At 48.7% G+C, this 24,193-nt stretch overlaps 9 protein-coding genes across 9 annotated transcripts; 5 read left to right on the top strand and 4 right to left on the bottom strand.

The window, feature by feature from the left end:
* Positions 1–133: 133 nt before the first annotated feature.
* Positions 134–2,080, top strand: M431DRAFT_55219 (hypothetical protein; the record flags this gene model as incomplete). The annotated part of the gene is made up of 2 exons (XM_024921363.1): positions 134–863; positions 1,938–2,080. Coding segments are annotated over 2 exons (873 nt in total), but the record flags the coding sequence as incomplete, so codon positions are not given.
* A 920-nt stretch (positions 2,081–3,000) lies between these two features.
* Positions 3,001–4,203, bottom strand: M431DRAFT_10239 (hypothetical protein; the record flags this gene model as incomplete). The annotated part of the gene is made up of 4 exons (XM_024911432.1): positions 3,001–3,742; positions 3,805–3,972; positions 4,029–4,128; positions 4,185–4,203. 4 exons carry the CDS (start codon positions 4,201–4,203, stop codon positions 3,001–3,003), a joined length of 1,029 nt encoding a protein of 342 aa, XP_024768745.1.
* A 478-nt stretch (positions 4,204–4,681) lies between these two features.
* Positions 4,682–6,475, bottom strand: M431DRAFT_154114 (hypothetical protein; the record flags this gene model as incomplete). Its single annotated transcript, XM_024912898.1, has 4 exons — positions 4,682–5,463; positions 5,520–5,650; positions 5,719–6,032; positions 6,091–6,475. The coding sequence occupies 4 exons, from the start codon at positions 6,473–6,475 to the stop codon at positions 4,737–4,739; spliced, it is 1,557 nt and encodes a 518-aa protein (XP_024768744.1). The 3' UTR covers positions 4,682–4,736.
* Positions 6,476–6,862: 387 nt separating this feature from the next.
* M431DRAFT_126750 (hypothetical protein) lies at positions 6,863–8,705 on the bottom strand (the record flags this gene model as incomplete). The annotated part of the gene is made up of 5 exons (XM_024912296.1): positions 6,863–7,125; positions 7,180–7,346; positions 7,404–7,718; positions 7,783–8,565; positions 8,625–8,705. The coding sequence occupies 5 exons, from the start codon at positions 8,703–8,705 to the stop codon at positions 6,969–6,971; spliced, it is 1,503 nt and encodes a 500-aa protein (XP_024768743.1). The 3' UTR covers positions 6,863–6,968.
* Positions 8,706–11,423: 2,718 nt separating this feature from the next.
* M431DRAFT_486977 (hypothetical protein) lies at positions 11,424–12,925 on the top strand (the record flags this gene model as incomplete). Its single annotated transcript, XM_024916445.1, has 8 exons — positions 11,424–11,432; positions 11,460–11,478; positions 11,520–11,666; positions 11,692–11,805; positions 12,099–12,115; positions 12,257–12,424; positions 12,475–12,568; positions 12,681–12,925. 8 exons carry the CDS (start codon positions 11,424–11,426, stop codon positions 12,923–12,925), a joined length of 813 nt encoding a protein of 270 aa, XP_024768742.1.
* A 1,222-nt stretch (positions 12,926–14,147) lies between these two features.
* M431DRAFT_486976 (hypothetical protein) lies at positions 14,148–14,590 on the top strand (the record flags this gene model as incomplete). Its single annotated transcript, XM_024916444.1, has 2 exons — positions 14,148–14,489; positions 14,567–14,590. 2 exons carry the CDS (start codon positions 14,148–14,150, stop codon positions 14,588–14,590), a joined length of 366 nt encoding a protein of 121 aa, XP_024768741.1.
* A 680-nt stretch (positions 14,591–15,270) lies between these two features.
* Positions 15,271–18,277, bottom strand: M431DRAFT_500456 (hypothetical protein; the record flags this gene model as incomplete). The annotated part of the gene is made up of 3 exons (XM_024917923.1): positions 15,271–17,704; positions 17,759–17,931; positions 18,011–18,277. The coding sequence occupies 3 exons, from the start codon at positions 18,275–18,277 to the stop codon at positions 15,271–15,273; spliced, it is 2,874 nt and encodes a 957-aa protein (XP_024768740.1).
* Positions 18,278–20,932: 2,655 nt separating this feature from the next.
* On the top strand, positions 20,933–21,814 carry M431DRAFT_316757 (hypothetical protein). The gene is made up of 2 exons (XM_024914266.1): positions 20,933–21,578; positions 21,664–21,814. Exons 1-2 carry the CDS (start codon positions 21,170–21,172, stop codon positions 21,771–21,773), a joined length of 519 nt encoding a protein of 172 aa, XP_024768739.1. The 5' UTR covers positions 20,933–21,169; the 3' UTR covers positions 21,774–21,814.
* Positions 21,815–22,939: 1,125 nt separating this feature from the next.
* On the top strand, positions 22,940–24,055 carry M431DRAFT_98387 (hypothetical protein; the record flags this gene model as incomplete). The annotated part of the gene is made up of 3 exons (XM_024925039.1): positions 22,940–23,017; positions 23,077–23,520; positions 23,615–24,055. 3 exons carry the CDS (start codon positions 22,940–22,942, stop codon positions 24,053–24,055), a joined length of 963 nt encoding a protein of 320 aa, XP_024768738.1.
* Positions 24,056–24,193: the final 138 nt, after the last annotated feature.

Raw genomic sequence — 24,193 nt, 5'->3', positions numbered from 1 at the left:
TCTCGCTCACCGTTACTCCAGGTTCCAATACGTGAGTTGCCAGTTCGAAAACTTGCAAAACTTATCCTCCGAGGATGCCGTTCGCAGGGCTCTGGGAGACCTTCCCAGCGGGCTTGATTCAACCTACGACAGAATGCTTCTGAGCATAGATGCAAATTTCCAACCACAAGTGAAAGCATCCCTGAAATGGCTCGCTTTTTCACTTGAGCCTCTAAACCTTGGTCAGCTTGCGGAGATATTTATGCTCCCTTCCAAATCGGACGATGGATTTGAGAGCATGTCTCGCCTTTTTTCTTCGATAGATGTGTTGAAGTATTTTCCTGGACTAGTTGTTACTGAGGGAAGCCCCATCAATGGCGCTTCTCATGTCCGACTAGCTCACTTCTCGATCAAGGAGTACCTGACGTCTGACAGAATTCTTCAGACCCGTTCATCTGTCTTTGCGTTCACGGAGGCCGACGCCCACATACACATTGGACGCTTTTGTCTCGCCTATCATCTACACATAAGTCCAACGAGTGAGATATCGAATGAGCACGAGCTACATTACTATTTGTATCACGAGGAAACTTTGGCTGGATACGCATGCATCGGTTGGGCACGACACATCGAATTCATTCCCCGAGCATCCTGGCCTCCTGAAATTTTACGAAATGCAGTTCTCTCACTTTCAATCTACTGCATAAGCTTAGTCCATACGATCTATCGCTTCACAAGAATACGAAATTTCATACGACAACCTTATCTCTACACTGCCACGCGTGGCTTCCGCCAACTGACAGAAATGTTAATATCGAGCAGTGTCGGTGTTGGCAGGTACCTCACACAAGTGGATTTGGATGACGGGCTCTATTGGGCAACACGTTATCGGAGAAAGGCCCTTGTCAAGCTCTTTTTAGACAAGGGTGCCCAGATACACGATTGTCTAGAAATAGCAGCAGGGCTGGGAGATACAGCGATTGTACGGCTTCTAGTCGACCACGGAGCTGAAATCACTGCGCTCGCTGGCAACCTGGAATCTGCACTGCGAACTGCGCTATGGAACGGTCATCTCGATGTGCTCAAGCTCCTTGTGAGTCGCGGAGCCGATGTCAACAGCCCATTCGACAAGACAGACTACATGCCCCATCCAGGATACACGCCCTATCAGGGAATTTTTCTGGTGAACAACTTAGAGTCGCATATCGTAGACTGTCTCCGTTTTTTATTTGACAAAGGCGCTGGTGTCAACATGAAAGACAGCACTTCTTTAGCAGCGGCGCTCTATGTAGCAACATATATCGGAGCCCGTAGAGCATCCCAGCTGCTGTTAGATAGAGGCGCGCACATGAATGAGCTGGCTGGGGAGAAGGGCTACCCACTTCAGGCGGCGATGGGTTCTCCTAGTGACGCTATATTCATCAAGGAATTACTAGACCGCGGCGCAGATCCTAACGCTCAAGGAGGGATTTATAACACGGCTCTACAGTCCGTGTGTGTCAGTATTTATGGTCAGAATTCTGAAATGATACAAATCATTGAGCTGCTAGTGGATAGAGGTGCTGATGTCTCTATTCAGGGGGGCAAATACGGAACGGCACTGCAGGCAGCGTGCTATAGCCGCAATGTCCCTATTGTGGTTATACAGTATTTCCTCAAGAACGGCGCCGATGTGAATGCGCAAGGAGGACACTATGGCAATGCCCTCCAAGCGGCATGTCAGTGCGACTCTCGGTATGAGGGAAGAGAACTTGAACTACAGGCACGGGAGCGCATCTTAGAAGTAGTACAACTACTTCTAGACAGTGGCGCTGAAGTTGATGCTCAAGGCGGTCATTATAGAACGGCGCTCCAAGCCGCCTGCGCGGCCAGGAACAAGGAGGTAGTGCGTCTCTTGATTGATCGTGGCGCCAATGTAAACACCCAGGGTGGACGATACGGCACAGCGCTGCAGGCAGCTTGTGCGGCCGGAAACCTGGACTTTGTTCATCTTTTGCTTAAAGAAGGTGCCAATGTTAATGTCGAAGCCGGATATCATGGCACTGCATTGGAGGCTGCCTGTGCAAGAAGTCATACCGATGTGGCGCGTGTACTGCTCGAACACGGCGCCGATGTTCATCTGGGGAATAACGGTGCTTTGTGTGCAGCCGCGCTCTCTAAAGATGATAATCTGGTGGTACTATTGCTCGACTACGGTGCTGTTGTGAATGATTCACATAACTCTCATGGCTCTCCTCTGCATAATCTGCTACAATTGGAAGCAGAAGCAAGAGAGGATGATGACGCGCTATCTTGGAATAGGGAGATTGAAAGATACGGTTCCGATTGGACTAAAAGGGTCCAGCTATTGCTCGAACATGGTGCTGACCCTAATCTTGTGGTCGGTGAATACGGCACTGCACTCCAGGCTGCGTGTACTGTGAAGGCTCTCACACCATTTCATGGGGAAAGAGACATATATTACGGGGCTGCCGGCCCAAAGCTTCTTCTAGAACTTTGCCCCAATATCGATGTCAATGTACCAGGGGGATTATTTGGCTCGGCTTTGCAAGCGGCAGCATACTCGGGTCAGACACCCACCATCAGCTTGCTGTTAAACAGAGGAGCCCATGTGAACGCCCGGGTTGGGAAATATGGCAGTGCCCTAAACGCCGCCGTTGTTGCAGGCAACTGGGATACTGTTGAAGTTTTGCTCGATGCGCGTGCGACGCCTCATTGTCACGTTTTGTCAGAACCTGACGAAGAGTGGCTCCAACGTGTGCTAGAGGACGATGGCCAAGGTGGCGTGGAGAGATATAGAAAGTTTTGGGAGGTAGAGAAGGCAGAGAGGGAAGTTTCGGCAAATTAGCTTTATATGTCGTTTATGTAGAACGGCTCCTTTATAACACTTTCTAACGTTTTGAACTCATTTCTTTCTATCACGGATGCAAACAATTGCCTAATCTCGTGATGACAGCTTGGTTGGTGCCGCAGTCTTTATTAACATATACTGTGTTATATATATCGTACATTTTAACGCCGTTATTTGTGTACCTGCACTCCAGCTTGCTCACTCCTATCATACGCGGCCAACTCTTCAAATACCACCGTGGTATTCTTTCTGCGGAACAATAGTCCAAATGTCAGCACATTGGCGATCTTGGCGAAAATTGATCGACTATCCGGTATTACTTCCACTGTGGCCTCGGTTCCGTCTTGTGCAAGATAGGTGTGAGGGCTCCTCGGCAAGAAGCGACCTGGGTTCCAGACGTTCCATATCGCGGAATTGAGAAACATAAGAGTCGCCTCGAAAATATAGAAGAAGACCTCGTAGCGTAAAAGAGGACTTAGACCTTTGAGGGCCTCAATATCTGTAATGTCTATCTTTGTATTTCCGGTATGCTCTACCAGGCGGTAGATGCATCTTATAAAGATGAGAGCCATGCTCATGTAAAGAGTGGTTAACATAGTTTTGACAGCCTTGGCTTGGACAGCAGCTTTCGTACACCTCATGTGGAAGATGGCAGCCATACAGAAGAAAGTAGCTATAACGCCGAGCTGAATGACAAGCACGGCTATTAATAAATTGCTCGCAAGCTTCTGCTGACCAGGCGATGCCGAGGGATTAGCAGATAAAGCAACTCCCACAGCATTCAAAGTTTCGACAAGACCCATAAGGCCGCCAAACGTAAGCAGAACTCGAGACGCAGGTATCGGAGCGCAGTGTGGCACATAGCCAAAGATTCGGCCGAGGACATGGTAATTCGAAAGCTCTAGAAGTGGCCTGCAAGAGGAGTTCATCAGTCGAAATCTTTCAACATTGTCGAAATAGGTGTACCAGCTTACGGGCAAACATTGATAAAGACCTGACTAAGGATGAATATGATCAGAGGTGTCCCTTTGGCACCCGTATAGATGTAATGGTATGATGCGTATTCTCGGAATGCGAAGCCCAGAGTAAATAGCACAGCGCACACAGAATGCAGTCCGATCAGCCTAAAGGCCTTGTAGCGCCTGGCATGCAGGGTTAGTCCTGTCTTCGTCTAGGAAAAAATTACATATATACATACCAGCATTGCCAAATGTGAAAGACGGCAGAAATGGCGAATGCCACGGTGAAGAAGACTGGAGCACCTCTGTTGGGAGTGTAGACGTACAAGCTATACAAAACTATGATTTGTTACTTAAGGATTCACATAGAATGGAGGATAATAGAACATTCTTACCTGGATCTCCAGCTCCCATTTTGAAAAGACTAATTAAAAATGATGTCTATTACAGCAAAACCAGTTGAAGTTTGAAGGTTGAAATGAGAGATGACCCTCTCTTGTCAGCCTGTTGCTTGAAGGAATAGCAAATAGCAGAGGGGAAATCTTTTGCTAACGAAGTGAAAGGAAAAGAAAGGAAAGATTGTATTAGAGAATAAAACATAACTCCTTGGAATGTTATCAAGTGGCTAGACTATATATAACGAGCAGGCAGAGCAGGGCATCTTCTCCTATGATAGTCGGCTGTTCTTTGAAGGATTCGCGCTTGGCCCAAATAGGAGAAAAAAGATGCCAAGACATTTAGCTTCGGGAGATATTTGCCAGACCCACGCGGGCCACGTACGTGTAAGTGGAAGCGAGCTTTGAGGCTGTAAGGCGGCAATGTCGTATTTTCCCAACCATGCGAGTCAAATTCATACTGTTTCTTTGATTAGGATACTTCGAGGATACTCCATCTCAAGGATTCCAATAGGGATGAAACTGGATCTCGAGGCTTAAGTCTATTTAAGATTACTTGTATAACGGCATTAAGCCGCTCGTGTCCACCGCAATTTGCCCAGTAAAGACATACGGTCTATCAAAGCAGGCATCCCAGCGAGTTTTCCCAGAAGCCCAGAACTCCCCAAGAACTCGTTTTGCCGTAAGTGGCACATAACTTCCAACACTCTGGCTAAGTTCTGACAGCTCTTTAGCAACAAATTCACGCATAAGTGCATCGCCGTGAACAGCTTCCACCCCAAGTACAACGAGCGGCCAAATCATGAACCTTTTCAGGCTTTTAGACGCGAGGGCTTCCACCAGAAGCGTTTGCATAAGTCTTCCATGCGTGGCACATTGGACTCGGAGTGCCGGAGTCTCAGGAATAATTGAGAGGCTTTGAAGTGATAAGATGCAGTATAATGCCGCAGCGGCCTGGTACACCAGACCAACTAATGTCCAATATTCTTGATTTGAACTTTTAGATTGAGCCAATCGATGGGGCGAGAAACAATTGATGCGCTCGAGTATTTCAAAACTCCCCTTCTGAAAAGCCTCGGTACCAGCAGCATTAGGTCTTGTAACCCGCATACGTAGATGATTGATCTTAATAAGCTCAACGAACAGTGATACTGGGCACAGCTGAATTGGAGATACAGTAGTAATGTATTGCTGTGGCAAAAATTTGAGAGTCTCACGTTGGAAAGTAGTCATGAAGAGGTCTGATGCAGGACATGTTGTATTCCCCATCACTGCAACACTAGATGATGTTAATTCGTGATACGGTAAATTGTTGTCATGATAGGGATCACATACGACCAGAAGCAAAGGAGCAGTGGCTCCATACTTTTTGATTCGGCCACTTTGTAAAATCCGCCACGCAGCATAATTAGCCTGTAAATTGCGTCTAAATGGCATCGCCAATTGAGTGATGATCCTTGTTGAATCTATAGCAAGAGATGAGATGAGTCAGCCGCAGTCATTTGTATGATATTTCGGGGAAGTGATAGCTAACATCAGCAAGTAAAAGTGTCAATATCCCGGCAATAACCGTATCTCCTAAACGCTTATCTTCCATGCCGAGATATTCATTGAGAGAACGAACAGCAAGGCCCCAGTAGAGGTAAAACTTCTCCACCGTTTCTTTGGGTGGAATGGCGATTCCTATTTGATTGATTCTGTGGCTCAGAATCATGCAGAGCATACCATACTTTAGATAATCGGGACACCAAACTGCGGCTTGGAGATGTTTCTCAGAAAGTGGATATACGTAAGGATTGTATCCAAGTTCATGGAGAGGGACCAAGTCTTTATATATACAAGAATTGACTATCGGGCAAGTATTAGCAAGCATACTCCAAAATTGCCAATCTAGACAGCCACTTACAGTACTCGTAGCCCTGTAGTATGGCATGTACTTCTTCATGCATCTCGAATCGTGGAATTGGCGTGTATATGTCATATTTCTTTGAGACTGTAATTGATGTGTTCCCTGTAATTATATCGGCGTTACCGTCTTGGTTTTGGTAGACCAAGCTTTTCTTTTGTTTCTGATCTCGAGATAGGACTCTCCCAGGCGTGACCCATTTCAGCCTGGTAGGCTTCACCTCGCCATATCCGGGACAACGGATGCCCGACGTACGACATCTTTTACACTCAGGTAGTTCAGAATCGCACACTAAGCATCGTCGGCGGCACTCCCAACAGTGGCGCTTACTCTGGGGCCCTTTGTTTTGTGTGTGTTGCTTTGCGGATTTAGGAGACTCATCCATCGACAGGGGGGTTGCGGAATCCGGTCTCAATCTAGACTATATGTGGATGACTAGTCAAGATTAGATTAAAGGAAGCAACAGATCAATTGTGAGTTATCCGGTAAGCTTTAGTACTTTCTGTTTTGATTGATGAAGAAAACATGTATATAAAAAGCTAGAGACTCGGTCAACCTAGAGGGCGGAATACGGCCAGGCAACATTAATAAGCGCGTTCAGGGGTGATTAAGTACGACGGTTTGCGCCACAATTCATGCGTCAGCAGTCCACTAGATTCGGGTTATTTTGCAGTATTTAGTTTCAGCACGCGCGTCCAAATCTTTACAAGTTTAAGGCACGGCCGAGTCAAGCTGCTAGGCAATGCAAAGTCGTGGCTAGGCAGCAACTTATGCGATGAACACTTATGATATAGGTATATAAAGTAAATACGAGCTTAGCAACAGCTACATCACCAACTCAATCCAGCCCAAATCCCGATTACATCTCCATCCCTTTCTCATTTCCTGGGCTTCAGACGGATATAAAGCGGTCCCTTGTTGTACACAATGTAAACCTCGCATCTCTTATCCCATCCGACACTTTCGTCAAGAAGCTCAATATCGTAGTTCCAGATGAGTCTCGCCATAATGAGACGCATTTCGGCATAAGCAAGACTACGCGCACTCATCGTTAGTGATGATCAGAATTGAGCCTCAGAGGAAACACACTTCTTGCCAATACAACCTCTAGGCCCAACAGAGAATGGGGTAAAGATTTGCTTCTTATCGCTCTCGAATCGTGTGTCTCCCAGCCAGCGCTCGGGAATAAATTCCTCGACTTGAACCCAGTACTCGGGGTTGTGGAACAAAGTCCAGTACCAAATGTCAATATGAGTCTATGGAAATACACATGTAAGCAAGATGATTCATGTCGCAAGTTAAGCCATACGTACTCCTGGAGGAATGAATTGGCCCCCAATTGTATCGCCCATCTCATTAATGGTTCGTGGCGTCGTAGCTGGAACTGGTGAGTGAAGTCTCATCGCTTCATTCAGAACGGCGAGCATGTAGTCTAGGCGACCGACACTCACGAGATCAATCTCGTCTTCCGATTGAAATGCAGACCTCACTTCATCGCATAGCTTCTTCAAGGGTTCGGGGTGTAAGCCAAGGTAGTATGTAGCTGCAGAGAGCGCCGTCGCGGTTGTTTCGGAGCCAGCCATGATAAGAATGCTAGCATTGGCAGTGAGCTCTTGGAAAGTTAGTTCCTGTGCAATCATGTTAGTACTCTGATGAGCGTATTCACTCCACTCGTTCTCTTGTATCTCTTACATCCTTTCCCTTCCGAGATGTCATGCATGCCATGAAATCCTTTCGGTCCGTCTTGGTGTTGAGCCTCTTGCGAACTTTCTGCTCGGATAGCTCTCTGTGTTCTATAAACTTAGTCATGACAGACTTTGGGGTAAGCATAACCAGAAGGTTGTACAGAAATCCCATGCGCCTAAATGCCGAGTCAAATGCAATGTTTTTAAGACTTTTGAAGACGAGTTCTACCCATGGGTGAAACGTGGATTCCTGAAGACACCCAAAGGGTTCGCCAAAGGCCAAGTCGCCCACAATATCAAAGGTCGTGTAATTGTACCAGGCGACAGCGTCAAACACTTCTCCTTTCGCGGCGAAACGTTCAAGGTTCTCAAAGAGTTTGTCGACGTAGGATACAATCAAGGGCTGCTGGTCGAGCATAGCCTGCTGCGAAAAGGCGTTTGCCATGCTCTTTCGCATTCGGGTGTGATCTTGACGGTTCGCGCCAATAATCGTGCCGGGATTGCTCTCAGTGCGGACGTATTCTTTTCCGTTTTCCAGTTGGCCGGGCTTGCGATGACCTGAAAGATTATTCATTCCATCCGGGTGGCAAATAGCCAGATGGTCGGGGGCAACTCTGACAATTGGGCCGTACTTTTGGTGCATCTGTAGCATCCTGCGATGGCCTTCACCGGAGAGCTCCAGGCGAGCGTAAAAGCCATAATGAAGAGCCCATAGTTTTGGACCAGGGAACTTTCTGAGAGGGTGAAAGAATAAATTGTAAATCGCAGTGTATGCGATGTAAAGGAGTCCCTAGTTTCTTGTGTCAGACCATAGATGCCCACGCCATCACTCTCTCATAAAGACCTTACCAATATCACTGCTGACAGTGGCAACAATACAACGCTTTTCAACGAAATCGCAGCCACAGGATTATCTAAGAGGATCGCCATGCTGTATTTTCCAAGCCGAGCATTGGCCGAACAAGTAAACAAGTACGGAGTAACTCCCAAGGAACTAGACTTCTGACAACAAGAGAAAGCACTACAGTCCCTACGGCCACTTATATACACTTCCTCGCAGTGTGGGTGGGGGAACTCAAGTATTGCAACAATCATTACATTGACTGGGGTTGTTCAGCTAGCTACTAGACATGCTCCTGGCTTTCCAAAAATCCACTTATTGGGCGAATCTGTGCCAAGCGGGGAGACATGCGGCCGCATCACGACTAATCGAACCCGGCAACTTTGCCGAAGCCGCTTTGGTGGATCTACGATAGGAGAATGCAACAACCGTCCAAAGTAGGAGCAGATTGCCATGACAAGCATCTTCTATTCTACCATGACAGGGATAATATGTAGTTTATACGAATGATGTGCAATGTTCTGTTTTCACATGCTTGAGCCGTGGGTTATAGCACCTATACATTGCGTGTACTCAGTGTTCCATTACCCTCCTTCTCTCGTTACCCGGGCTTTCTCATACGGATGTTGAAGCCGTTCCATTCCTATTGGATTTACCTGAGTCTTCCAGCTCGATAAGAGACTCTTCATTTACGTAGCATCACAAAGGGGCTATGGTGAGCTGAATATGCATGCATGTCCCACTTCCGTAACCGTATCGTTGCATCACGGGTCCTCGGGTCCGTATAGCACCCGTGCTTGCCCCTGGCTAACATGATGTTTTATACTCCGTAGACTGAGAACACCTGCATCTAGAAACATCCCGGGGCTAGAAACGGGGTAGGGGTAGGGGGGTTTTCGAGATGTCTTTCCCAAACTGGAAAAAAGAGCTATACGCGTCACATCGCGGAGTTTCGAGCCAATCACTCAATGTACGATGGGGATTCTCCCAGGCCCGCCTCGGCAGTTTATTCAGTCCCGATAACCCTAATGTAATAATAATCAGTATGAGATTCATTATCCCGGGCCAATACTATGCGCTGTTGACAAGTCGATCGGAGGAATAGGAGATGGCCCGGATGCCTTTGTAAGAACTGCGCACCAAGCACTTCTTATTAGCGTTCTCTGTCTAATAACATCTAATTCACTTCCAAAGACGCTAATATGTTGCTATTCTTTTTTTTATACCTCAGAACCTCACGGTGATCGCCTAGCATGATGCCACTATGAAATCAACGGGCCTGGAAGTTACCGTTACATCACATTTCTTGCTGCTCATGAACCTATTTCGACTGTTTCTCGGTAAGGAGGATATTATAAGGACTCCGAGGCTGACCCAGGCACCCCGAAGTAATAAATACGACAGTATTGCAGCTTGGAGATAATATGTCAAATAGGTAGCTAAAGCCGGGTATCGTGCATCAAAGGGCGTATCGTACCACCTTTTAGCCTATAAGCTTCAAAGTCCTACCCTGATTGAAGCTGTTTATAGATATGGTGCTACTTGCGCCATAGCTGCTGCGAGTGTGGTGACGGGGTTACGCGAATGCAGATAAGCAGCGTAGTATTGACTGTTTCAAATTAGGTGCCTCTTCTTGAATTTCCGTCACTTGCCGTCATAGCATGCAAATCCCGAGCTTACAACCCTCGGCGTTTCAAGACCAGCGAACCATGATTCGGTGTTTCGGGATTAATAGTCATCTGTATGACTTGGTTTGGCCTCTTTTTACGTGTCTTCTTCATAACAGCCAGCAACTCTGAGCAAGCAGATAAGCAAGCACCACTCGATCCAATGCAAATTCAGAAATAAAATCTCAGCAACCGCCAAAAGCACCTCATTTTCGGCAACTGGGAAGTTTTCTTTGATCTTTTTACAACAGGCTTTGCGTGCTTGTGTAATGAGCTTGGGCCTATTAGAGAGAGAAGAGAGCTAGCTATTGGTGTATCCGTAGTGTCACTCTATTGACTTACAGTTGTCAATCGCCAGCATCTTTACCCAGATAGTCGAGTGTTTAACGCACGAATTCCAATTCTCTTAGCACGAATCTATTGCCTTTTATTTCTGACATGCATTAAGCGCCCGCGCCTTCTCTTAGTTGATTTGCTGTTGCCAGTTGCCAACTTTCAAGAACTGGTCGCGCACAACTCAAGGGTAGCCTAGCCACATTGGGCCACAACGACGAACCATCAACTGGGATTACTATTCGGTGTTTACTGATGCTCCAACCAAGGAATACTAAAGTGTAAATCTGTGGAAAGTGAGGCCATATGACTGCATGAACTAAACTAGTCGACCCTTTATAAAGGTTAAATGAATATCCGTCGGAGCTACATGTACAGTATCCGAGTCTTCTATAAGGTGATTGTATGATATGTAAGAGCGCATAAGCATATTGTCTGTCGAGTCATCGCACGAAAAGTAGATAATTCGGGATGGGTTTTACAAATTGTACTTGTCCATTATACAACTTCTTAGTTAATTACGCATAATTTGATGATATTTAAATTGCGTGATGAGGACGACGTGCTTGATCCCATTCAGTTCGGAGAGGGCGCGGAATAGGATACGCTAAGGACATGCGGCGGCCGCATTTGTGGTGTTGTCTACAATAAACGGAAGACGAATTCCGTCTGTATGGTTAGGAAGACGTCAAGCTCAGTGAACTTGTCGCCTTCTATATAAGTACATTACGGCAAATCGAATAGCCGCATACTGAGACACATGGTTTGCCTATAGGTTGACTGGCGCTCGATGCCGTTGTGTTCATCATGTTCTTGGTAAGTTCGCATGCTTTGTGTTTTTAGTCACAATGGACAGTTAAATGTATGTAAGAACAACCACAACACAAATATAATGCTACACAGATGAGCAGATTGGTAGCAATTACATATATCGACCTGCGAACTGGGATCCCGATATTGACTCTTTTTTTCCTCTCTCCGTTCATTACCAGACTGATACCCTTCAGTTTGTTGAGTACATCGAGATCCCCTCGTTTACTTGTCTATCTCGTCAGTTTGGTGACAACACACACAGAGCATCAGAGAATGTATGCTATCCAACCAGCTGTTGAAGATTACCAGACAAATAACTTTATTTGCAGAAACCGGTTAGCCATTCGTAAAGGAATTGACGGCGCAAGATTACACAGTGAGTGCGTTGATCGAAGAACCCCGGTTCCAATTCACCGTTAACCTCGTATAAACACCCCCCTCTAGTGGGTAGATGGTCGCGAAGCTCTTTTCTTTCACGTTACCTTGGCCTTTGTGTCAGCGGGAAAATGATCTAGATAAAGCATCGTATTGAGCCGTTTGAGAGAAAAGGTGAAGAAAGAGAACGGAAAACGGAAAGTCTTGAAGCTATTTCCCAGCACTTGCATTTCTCTTGGCTGCGATTTACATGCTTAATTGCGATAACGAACGAGACCTTAACCTGCTAAATAGCCCGTATTGCTTTGGCAGTACGCCGGCTTCTTAGAGGGACTATCGGCTCAAGCCGATGGAAGTTTGAGGCAATAACAGGTTAACATTACAGGCCTGTAACAGTGGCCCTCATCTTGTATAAAAAGATAACCGCTAGTCCAGCGACTTTGCCTCCGTAGGGGAAGCCCCCAACTATCGGGCGGAGGAGGTTCTTCGGAGCCTTGTCGCGGGCGACACCACCTGGTACAGGGAACGCCTTCGTGGCCGATCCTGTGGCGAGCGTGGGTAGCGCCAGGCCGTCGCAACGCGCACAAAGGGTTGGGCTGGCTTGTGATAGCTGGCTTAAGGTACGTGCTAATCCCATGGGAAACCATACTCCTCTATAAAGGCCCGATAGGCCAAAGTATTAGAGGGCGTTTGGGGTAATACCCTGCGCTGGGCTCTGTTACGTGGGAAAGAAACACACAAAGGAGCTTTGTGTTTATGTGTGTGTATGTGTGTCTTTGCCGCGTGATGGAGCATAATTGCTGTAATGCCCTTAGATATTCTGGGCCGCACGCGCGCTACANTGACGGAGCCAGCGAGTACTCCCTTGGCCGGAAGGCCTGGGTAATCTTGTTAAACTCCGTCGTGCTGGGGATAGAGCATTGCAATTATTGCTCTTCAACGAGGAATCCCTAGTAAGCGCAAGTCATCAGCTTGCGTTGATTACCGTCCCTGCCCTTTGTACACACCGCCCGTCGCTACTACCGATTGAATGGCTCAGTGAGGCGTCCGGACTGGCCCAGAGAGGTGGGCAACTACCACTCAGGGCCGGAAAGCTCATGTCTCCAAACTCGGTCATTTAGGGGAAGTAAAAGTCGCAACATTGAAGGTCTCCGTTGGTGAACCAGCGGAGGGGATCTCTGCATCTGGATTGGATTAAGGGGCATGAGCCTCTCAAAGCTTACAAATGCAGCTACAGCCACATTCACGCATCCCTAAAGCACATCGCATTTAGTTGCCCGTGTCACAGCTGCACACAGATTAACAGCTCTAAAAATAAAATACAGAGATGACGATGTTACACACGATAGATGGATGAGCTGCACGGTATGACGATTACCAAAGCTATGCACATCAGGGGAACAATTCGCAGCTTTGCGTAGAAAGCAAGAGACTCATGATAATCCCCACCTTTGTCCGTACATGTCCGTAGAGCTGAGAAATGCTTCAACACAGCTTCCACGTCTCACAGCCTCACCATCTAATAGCTAAGATGACTATAGCAAAGAGCTATTCCAAAGCTCTTCAAGTTGATATGTAAAGTCAACAAAACTACGTCACACAGCCTCCCAACATCCCCCAGCGACAACCCGAACCAACTCCTCGCGACATCCGAACCTCCCCAAATCAATTCCATCCCTCTTTTCCTCTTTTTGTCAGCAAACAGCCCCTCGAATCACGCAATCGCGCCCTAACAATTCCAAAACGGCAAAGCCCGCTCTTCACCCGGCACTGCGGCGAAGTTGCGGCACTACGCCGGATTTCTCCCCCAGGTCTTCAAGGCGCTGGAATCATCCTCCCCCAGGTACCCTCTGGGTAGCTCACGGCAACTTTTAGCGCTGTGCATGCTGCTAAGGGTACCTGCACATACCTCCATACAGTACCAGTTTGCACCCCAAGCGCCCTGCTAGCTAGCTTGGGTAATGTAATTACGTGCGTCAAGAACAAAGGCGATGATGACATTTGTAATTGAGCCAAAAAACACGGAGGGGTGCGCGGGAATGATTACTTATAGCGGACAGATGGAAGGCCAAATAGAATGTATAAAACCGATTGCAACGCCCCATCAACCTTATCTTTTAAACCATTCCAATACAATAAAGAAAAAGCATCCATTCGCAGAGCTTTGATAACTGTTTGTTGAGCGCTACCGAGGTTCACCACTAAGTTACACTTACATCATCACAACTCTTCTCTACTCAAAACTCCACCAAGGAAAAAAAAACTCTCATTCCAACACCTCCACAACCTCAAACAAACCCTCCTCTCCCCATCAACCACACAAACAAAACACACACCACCAAAATGGCCGTCATCGACATCAAGACCAAAGCCCAGTTCGACGAACTCACCAAGGCAACTCCCTACGTCGCCCTCCAAGCCCACGCAACCTGGTGCGGCCCCTGCAAGGCCATCTCCCCCATGTTCAACAAGCACGCCGAAGCCTTCTCCAACGACAAATACACTTTCGCCCGCTTCGATACCGACGAGGTGCCTGACTTGGCGTTTGAGCTCGGCATTCGCAGCATTCCGGCGTTTTTCATCTTCGAGAATGGGGATAAGGCTGATACCTTGACGGGCGCGAACCCGCCTGCGCTGCAGAAGTTGACGGCGGCGGTTGCGGAGAAGAGCAAGGCTGCTGGTGAGGTGAGTAAATTGTGAACCGAGGGGGACGAGGAGAGAGAGAGAGAGTTTTTGCTGATTGTTGGTGGGTGATTTTGTAGCTCAACACCACCGAGGACTTTTAAATACGTGCGGGACGAAAACGAGGATCGCTGCAGAGGAGGAGGATACATGAAATAAGATACTAAAGGAAAAAAAGAAGAGCACATGCAAACAAGATACCTACAATGCATGGTGTTGGAAAGAGGGATACCACAATCTACAACGGACGAGTAGACAGACATACAAGTCATCTCTAGTCTGCAAATATAATCATAACAAAAGGCACATTTTCACGTCCACGTTCAAAAACTGTATCGCTGTAAAATCCCGCTCTATTCGCACTTTCATTGTTCCATCTCGCGTGTGTCAAATCTCCCATGATATCAATACTTGATCCCCTCCTATTCTACATACTTGCGCCCAACAATACACCCAAAAGAAGCCCCCTTCCACACACCAGCCTTGTTCCGTGTTCCCAAAGAAAGCCACACACGTAGCCCTTCCCTCCCATGACCGCACCACAACAATTGGTATAGCAAAGAAATGTAGACAAAAGAATAAAAACTCCACGCTTGGTATGCAGCCGTTATAATGAAAAAATAACAACAAGAGAAAAAGGAAAGGAAAGCTACCGTCAAAGGCATGAAACATGGGCCGGCCAAAGCAGTCACCAGATAAGAAATGAAAAATAACCAAAAAGACATCTACACTCGCATCAGCTTCAACTGACGCGCGACAATTGTCTTCCCCCCCCTCCTCTTCATCATTCAGCTGTATCGTCACTCATCCTCCCCACTCCGGAATCAGCCCGCTTCTTGGGCAAGGACTGGTCAGACTTGTGTTCATCAATAATGGCCATTCCCACAGTCGTCGATTCTTGCGACTTGCTTGATCGAATGGCAGGCCCCATTGATCTCCTGCGGTTCGTCTGGTCTTCCACAATCTTGGGCCTGTTGAGGTCCGTGACTCCAATGCTCCTCCGAGCGGCTGCCTTATTTGGTGGCTTCAAAATGTCACCGGATTTCCGATCATCCGCCGCCGCCGTCGCAGCAGCAGCAGCATCGTGGGTAGGTTCGGTGGGAGAGCTTGCGCTGACAGAATATCTCAGCCCCGAAAGACTTCCTCTCCACCGGGCGAGGTTCCAGAAGCTGCCATTCGTGTCGTTTTCGTCGCTTTCTGCCACGCTGATGAAATTGAAACTAGGCGTTGGCGGCTGCGACCCCCCGTCCAATGTTCCTATCGATGCCCTGTTCCGTACGCTGCCCGTGGGGCTTGCGAGGCCATTCCTCGGGGCCCGTACAGGTGAGCCTCCTGAGGCAACAGGCTTCCTAGCTACTGCTGAGGGATTGATTGTCGAGATATTGGCCGGCGGTACGGGGGTTTTCCTCGGCGAGGCAGATCGCTCCGTCCTAATCGGCGCCACGTTGAGGCTTGCTCGTCCTTGGTCATCGACGTCTTGACGCCAGCTCATAATTCGGTCAGACGGGTGCTGAGCCTGGCCAGCACTCAGATTGAGCGAGGTTCGCCTAGACAGACTTCCGCTAGTTCTGGTGATGATGCTTCCGCTTCGTCCCAACCCGCCGACCTTGCTGGAGAATTTGGAGCCAATCTCCCACATGTTCTGCTGGCGCTTGGCAAATGCGCAATCTTGTCGGAACACCTTAATCGTACCGGTCCTGTCGGTTGTGACGATAATGTTGCCGTCCATATGCTTACAGCGGTTCAGATAGGCCGGGCTCTCTTCTGGCTTCTTGATGCTGACGCTCGGCGGGGGATTATGAATCTCGGTGCCCGTTTCCGACACCTCGGTTTGGCTTAGAGCAGCCTCGTCCAGGCTTCGAAGCAAAACAGGCGGCGGGTTGCACAGGTCAAAGATTGGGTCCCCCGACGCGCTCAACAGTTGCCTGGTCCGTGTTGGTGCCAACAGAGCGGTGGTGACGACTTCTGGATGAGCATCAAAACACTCGTACGGCTGGCGATCCTTCATCTCGACTTCCGTCGTATTCGTGTTCCAGATGTATGCCTTCCTATCCTCACTGCCACAGATGACATAGGTTCCATCGTCGCTGAAACGAGCGTGAATCTGGCTAGACTGGTTCTCGAGGCCTTTAAACTTAACATCCAGCATCCGAGTCTTTAAGCTGTAGATTCGAACGCGGGAGTCGTTGGATGAGATCAACACTTTTACTTCGCCAGTTCCAGCCACCGTAGCCGTCTTGATGCCCGTAATTTTGCTGCCTTTGGCGTTTTTTCCTCGTGACGAGCGTACGTGGATCTGGAACTTTTGCTTGAGCCCCTCCGTCTCGAAGAACGAGCACATGCCATTCAGTACCCCGCAGATAGCCATTTTGCCGTCGGGCGAAAACGCCACGGCCGTAATAAATTCATTTGTCGAGGCCGAAAAGGCCACCGACTTGTCTGGTATATTCCAAAGCCGGAGCTGAGCATCCAGGGAGCCGGCAAGAAAGAATCGGTCGTCGGTAGGATGGAACGCAATCGACGTGACCAGATCGTGGTGTGTAAACGTGGCGAGGCATTCTTGTCTACTAACGTGCCAGAGCCTCACCGTCTTGTCCATTGAGGTCGACAGGAGGAAATTGTTTTTGCTCCAACAGAGGGCCAGCACTTCTCCAGTGTGAGCCTCGAATTCGCGGACCGGCTTATTTCGAAATACGGGTGCGCTCAAACGCTCTCCCCGACTCTTTCCCTGGGCGTCTCTTTCAGCCTCCTCTTCTTCCTCGTGCGCCTTGCGCTCCTCTTCCGTCGACAGGACGGCAAAGACCCGAACAATCTGGTCCTTGCCGGCCACAGCAAGGTATCGACCGTCAATGCTAAACTCAGCAGCCCATATCGCATCGCCAGCTTTCAGAAGCCGCGTGCCCACCGCAGTGGCAGGTACACGACCTTGCGACGGCTCGTCATCCTTCTCTGGCTTGGGCCCCAGCAGTTCCTGGGCTAAAAAGAGTCGATTAAAGTCTCGGCGCTTGCTGTTGTGCGATCGCACGCGGATATAGCGGGGAGGTTCTTTGTAAAGCGGGATGTAACCACCGCCATCGCTCATGACGGACATTGGGGCGCGAGCGCTGCTCCCCTCGGTGCGCAGCTCGCCCAGCTCGGAGTCGGAATCGGGCGCATCGTCGTCGTTCTTCTTGAAGGCGCTTCGCATAGCAAGCCGGCTCAAGAAAGATGTTCCCTTCCTACAGCCAAGAATGTTAGCAGGCGAGCAAAGATAGCGCCAGGCACAAACCTACTTTCGCTCTCTGGGGAAATCAGCGAGGCCATTTGCCAAGCGGGCTGTATTCTCAATACTAATGCTCTTCTTAGGGAAGCTTTCCGTCGTTGGGCTATCGGGCTTGGTAGAGCCACGCAGACGCTGCGCGAGGGATGTTTCGAGGGTGCCGCTATTCGTCCTAAGAAAGATTTGCTTGAATCATGTCTCTGTCAGTATCTCACGTGGACTTCATCCAACCACATCAAGAGAGAGGCGAGGCTGAAATACATACATTGCTCAACGGGTCTAGGGCGGTTGCGGCTGGCGGGGTCGAAGACATGGTTCTAACCGACACACCCTTGACTTCCTTTTCCTTTCCATTTTGTAGTTGCTGAGTCGGAGTCCGGGACAGCAGAGTCGTGGATCGCTTTGCGATAGGCAGAGGCTGGGACTCTGCGTTCCCGGATGATCCGTTGGTGGGATTCTTGGTGCTACCGTCCTTTCTCGGGGCCAATTGGCTGTCGCCCACGTCCACCGGCGATGGTATTGGAGGAGGCATATTCCATGCTGTGAGTACAATACGACTCTATGACAGGCGACAACTCGACGGAGAGTCGTAACAGCCCGAGGCGAGAGTCGCAAAGATGGTAGGATCCGAGCGGGAAGGGAGAAACAAGGCGGTGATGCGATGCGATGCGAAGAGGAGAAGAGCAGACAAGAGAGGAGGAAGCGGAACGAGAGGCTGACAGGATCTGACCGAGCCTTGCGGCAAAAATCGAAGCGAGTCGAGTCACGAGCTGACCGGCCAGATAGTAAACAGAACAGCAGATGCAAAACCGGAAGCAAAGCAGCTCAATGAGGGCAAACCAAACGGACTACGGACAACGTCAGGCCCCGAGTGGGCCGACTAAGCTTCTTTATAAGCGGAAGGCTTATAGCGCCCCTAGAAATCGCCAATCCAATCCGCAGGCTCCGGATACCTGGTCAGGGCAGAGAATTTGATGCGAGAATTGCTGGAATAGGGCTTGGCGGGTTTGCGCGCCTAATTTGCTGGATTAGTCGAACGGCAGCGCGCGCAGCCCGAGGATTCGAGATGAAAGTATGGACGGATATAGCAGCTGTGGAGCAGAGGAGAGGCGCCAGGGGGATGAAGTGAAGGATCCTGGCAAGCTGAGATATTGGAGGATGGAAGGATTGGAGATGCAGCTGCTGGGGGTGGGAGAAGTGAGAAGTAGTAATATGGCATATGATAACAATCAGCTGGTGAGAGAGAGAAGAAGAAGAAGAGGATGATATTGAAGGACTCTAAAAAATAAAAACCTGACAGAAGAAAAAAAAAAAGCCACTTCCGGACAGCCCAGCCTTCTGTACTAGAGCTTCCCCCAAATCCGAGTACGAAAAAATGTAGCAAGAAGCTGCAGCGCACGCGAGAGCCGTTCCGTTTTTTCTCACCCAAAATCTCGATTCGTTAGCGCTATTAGTGCCTGTACCCGCTGCCAAGAGCACGCAAGTACCCAGTACGTGTCGCTCGTCGCATGATGACGCAGTGGCCCGCGTTTGCGCCTCGTGGAGGATCCAAGGATGCCTTGGCCTGGCGGTACCGGTACTTCATGTCATCCCCTGCGATGCCCTGTAGCTGCGTGCATTGGCATCCATTGGCATTGTGAAGGATTTCTAGAACGGCGACCTGGATTGAAGGTGAGCCTTTTTGGAGTTGCACACCGTTTTGACTCTGTTCAGAATGTCTCACTCAGTAACTTCTACAGTACAGAATACATCAACCTCAACCTCAACTTGTCACTTTTCTGCACGATCCATCCGGCTGCATCTTTTCTCTGATGCCTTGCATGCATTCGACTCCGACCCCCAACAATACGCGTAAAGGCCGGATTTCTAGTGGATGAGAGCAACGGCTTTCTTCAGTGCAACTTCGGACTAAAAATTTCCACGTCCAGCGTTGTATGCGCACTGCCTCGGTCCGATCATTTCCTCCCCGCCAAGGCCCGCTGACCCTGAAAAAGTGTCAAAAGTTGAGCGAGAGCGAGTGATACGACATGCATGTTCGGCGATTTCTTCCATCATACGAGATGCGAGGTATTAATGGCAACTATTTTACAGTCAGAGATCATCTCTTCTGAAAGTACTGATACCTGCAGGGTATGATTTTACTCCAGCCCTGAAAATATGCAAGTAATTCGCCACTTTTTGTCCCTCGCTCATCGTTCCCGGCATCTGATCCCCTTTCAATGATGTCAATGACTTCACAGCTCCAACTCCCCGTTCCCTCTCTTCCCCCCCCAACATGAAAATCACTCTCACCTAACCAACACCACCTCCATCCAGCTGCATTCCAATAATTCCTCGGCCGACTAGCCGAGAAGAGGGTGTCCACAGCTGCCTTATGGGGCAATCGGCCAAAAGACGCAATGCCGGATGTGCATTGGCTTCCAACGGCCGCGACAGCAAACCTCCGTATTCCGTATTTACTCGTACTCTCCAGTTTCATTCTGCCTATTGTGCTGTGCCTAGATCCGCGTCCCCTCGGTTTCTAATTTAGGGCCGCTTTAGCCTATGCATTCGACGAAGAGGATACCGATGTAGTCGTAGTCTTTGCAGGCATTCCCCATTCTCCATTCTCAATTGCTGACATCCCGTGTGTGAAATGACGCGGCTGTTGGGCTGCTTGCGCAAGCGCCAAGCTCGAATCGAATCGACAGCTTCTTCCGGCAACCTGCGCTAGATGCAATATGGAAGCTTTTGAGCGCGACTAACAACGTGGACACGGGCGGGCGCAGTCAATGTCAAACCATCATCAAACACTCTTACTTTGAAACAGCGTCTGTGTGCTGAAACTGGGGCGCTGCATGACAGTAAAATAACAAAACTCCATAAAACCCCTATAGCCTCATAAATAAAGTAGTCAATCCTATCTCAACGTCTATATGAAGGGGTGGAGGCGCAGACCTCGTACCTATTATAAGGTTGTGGGGAAGCCAATTTTAACATCTCAACTCAACAGCGATTGGGCCGGTAATAGCAGAAGCGAATGCGAGGTCAGCCAGTAACATCCATAACATCCATATCATATGAGACATTAATAGCAACATCTATATGCAGACTGTTGATGTAGTCAACATCCAATTAGTATCAGCAACCAAAGTATTTGCTACATCTCTTCAATGCAATGCAGGCAAATTGTCACTTGTCCAGACCAATCCAAATGCTTCCCGCAAGGCTCGCTGCAAGGCACTCTTCATCCCCAATGCATCCCCCTCACCATGTACTCCGTAATTATCCAGGTGGCTAATTGACATGCATTCAACCTCCAATAGGCATTCTGCAGGGCAGAGCCGCAAATCTCTCGTAATTTATGCTTGCAGCCTTCTCCATGTATACCAGGTTTAGCACCTTATTCCAGGAGGAAACTACCATGTCTGTCTAATTGACAACCATGGCCGACACCCCGCCCGACGATATCAGCTTGGCTCACTTCAGACTACCTGATGAAGAGTTGCCCTCTCGTCCCCGGCATTCATCGAATCACGGCGAAAGCAGGGATTTCAGCAGCTTTGGCCTTGGACTACCTGGTTGGGAGTTGCCCTCTCCTCCTCGGCCCCCCTCAAGTCACAGCGAAAGCAGCACTTTTAGCAGCATTTTTAGCAGCGCTTTAAGCAGCGCCTTTAGCAGCGCTGGCTTTGGACTACCTACTGAAGAGTTGCCCTCTCCTTCGAGACACTCCTCGAATCAAGAGACCAGCAGCGCTTTTAGCAGCTCTGCTAACCCTGACGAGGATTGGACCAGAATCTCAGATCTTGCCGAGCGCAGGAGAATACAAAACCGCATCGCTCAGCGCAACTACCGTATGTCTCTCTCACACTCTCTTTCGAATTATGAATGCAATTTTTTCTCTCTTTTTCTTCCCCTTTCACTAACACTCATTTGCAGGCAAAAAGCTTAAACGTCGTCTAGAGGATCTTGAACGCCGCGCTGGACCAGAACAGAGTGAAGATGTCAACCAACCTTTGTCTGATAACCCTGGTATGGTGAACAACTAAGTGTTTTCCATAACTGCCGCTAACATGTTATTGGCTCTGGCCGTCTAGATTGGGATGTCACTTCAGTTTACAGACTGGAATCCGAGGAATGGCAGCAACAGAAGCCTAACCCTGCAGACTGGAGCCCGGAAGATGACCAGTTGTTGTTGGTAACCCGCATGCTAGGCCTCACTTGGAAAGAAATCGGTCAATACCTCCAATTCAAGACGCCTGAGGCCTGCTTCATACGCCATGAGTGGCTATTGGCAGAAAGGGCGGTCGTCGACAGCTGGGGTCCTCCCAAAATGCATAACCTAGCCAAGGAATATATGAGCATGCATGAGGAGATTTGGAGCGGGTTGGCAGCTCGGATTGGAGAGAATTGGAGAGCTGTTGAAGAAAAGGTATGTAACAATATACTACATATGTATTCTAATACCGCATCTCACGCTATCTAGTGTATGCCTAGCAGCTCTCAAAGCTCTGAGAATGCTAAAGCAATTGATGGACGTGAAGGCGTGATAAAAGAGTATCTGAGCATGCGTAAGGAGGTCTGGAGCGGCTTGGCAGCTCGAATCGAAGAGGAGTGGAGCGTGGTCGAAGAAAAGGTAGGCCTCCTTTATTTTCGGTCTTTCCCTCTTAAAAGATGTATCTCCACGGTGTATGCTTATGCATCTACACATAACCTTGTAATTCTAAGTGAGGTATACTATATTGCTAATACCACTTGCATATAAATCTAGTGTATGTCCAAGGGACTCAACCTCCTCAAAAGAACCGCCGAATTGCTCGAGAAGCGCGAAAAGTTGAAACGGCTGAAAGCGCAAAGGGAGCTTAGACAATTACAACACAACTCTCCCGATCAGGAAGTCGAATCACTGCTGTATCATGGATCCCCGCGGTATCCATCTAATCAAGGAATGTGGGAAGAAGACACCGCGGCGCCTTACATGAACGATAAACAACAGTCACAGGTCTTGCAGAACGACCTGATCTCAACTGCACGGAAGCAAAATCGTCCATATTGGAAGCCAATGTACGATCTAGCTGGTAAGGGAAAACACGGAGAAAATACTATTCCGCCTCGTGTGAATGACAGACAGCCATCGAGAGACTTGCGCGGCGGCCAAGCCTCAGGCACACCCACACCTATAAAGCCGCCAACCAGAGCAAACCGCCTATCACATATGCGCTTATTTCCCTGGATAAGGAAGATAACTAGACCTAGGCTTAATCCGGGCTATAGAAGAATAGAATGGACTTGCGTAAGTCACTGTGTATGCTGGTAAATTTGATATAGAGCAGTAGCTAATTTGTATGCTAGGACTGTGGCGTGGACTTGTATGGTGACTTTCTCGAAACCAAGACGTCTGATCTAGATGACCTGAAATCGTCATTAGACACGTCTGCTGATGAGAGATCTACAAATAGCACGAGTGATTCGGAGCAGTCTCAGACCAATCCGCATCACATGACCTCAAGATCGTCAAGTTCGAGCAGGACAACATCAAGCAGGGCAAATTCGACCAGGACATCTTTGTCAACTGACAGCACTGACGCATCTAGTGTCGATGCAATCCCTCCCAAGTTCCTCGCCCTCTGTGTCAATACTGGGGGTATGTACAAGACACTAGCCGAATTAGACATGTCACGTATAAACTCGGACGGAGAGGCCTTTTCGCAGATGAAGAAGGCCTATCTCCAGTACCGGGGCGTACGCTCCCGCCTGCATTTCCTAGTGAAGCCGGTAACCGTCGAGTTTGTCCGCGTAAGTTTTGACTACTCCTTGTCCGAAAACAGCGAGAGGAATGTCATTATGGATGAAGACTTTTAGCTAACATGAGTGACATGACGCCTGCCAGTTCACACTCTGGAATTTACGCCACGGCTACGTCTCTGTGTGTGACAGGCCCAATTCAATGCCGCCCAACACCTGCATCGACTACGAGTTCATCCCGCCGCCAATGCCGCCCGAAGTCTTCGTGCACTACCTCGAGCACGGCGACGGCGACCTTAGCCCGAACCGGTATACCTGGCTGCCACGGCTCCCGAAGAGGCGGAACCACAAGGTCGTAGACTGTGGAGAAGCAACAGACGGTTGGGGCATCCACGTCATTGAAGGCCCGAATCGTGCGGCTGTATTTTGGATCGTTATGGTTACCATCTCGATTAGTATAATAGCGAGTGTTTTGTGGAGCACGTTAAAGGGCGATATCCAGGGCGGTATGGGGCTCGGGGCTCTTATTGTTGCTTTGCCGCCTGTTATTATGGCTGCTTTTCTTTTTCGGCTAGGAGCAACTTGATAGAAGCGCTACTAGATCTACCTCCAGCTACTACGTCTACCTCTAGCTACCACATTTATTTCTAGCTACTACCTCTATATCTATTTACTACATTTACTACATTTACTACATTTACTACATTTACTACATTTACTACAT

The sequence above is a fragment of the Trichoderma harzianum genome (genome assembly GCF_003025095.1).
Source record: "Trichoderma harzianum CBS 226.95 unplaced genomic scaffold M431scaffold_20, whole genome shotgun sequence".
NCBI lineage: Eukaryota > Fungi > Ascomycota > Sordariomycetes > Hypocreales > Hypocreaceae > Trichoderma > Trichoderma harzianum.
The sequence above is the reverse complement of the archived record's forward strand: the minus strand, read 5'-3'. Positions and strand labels throughout refer to the sequence as shown.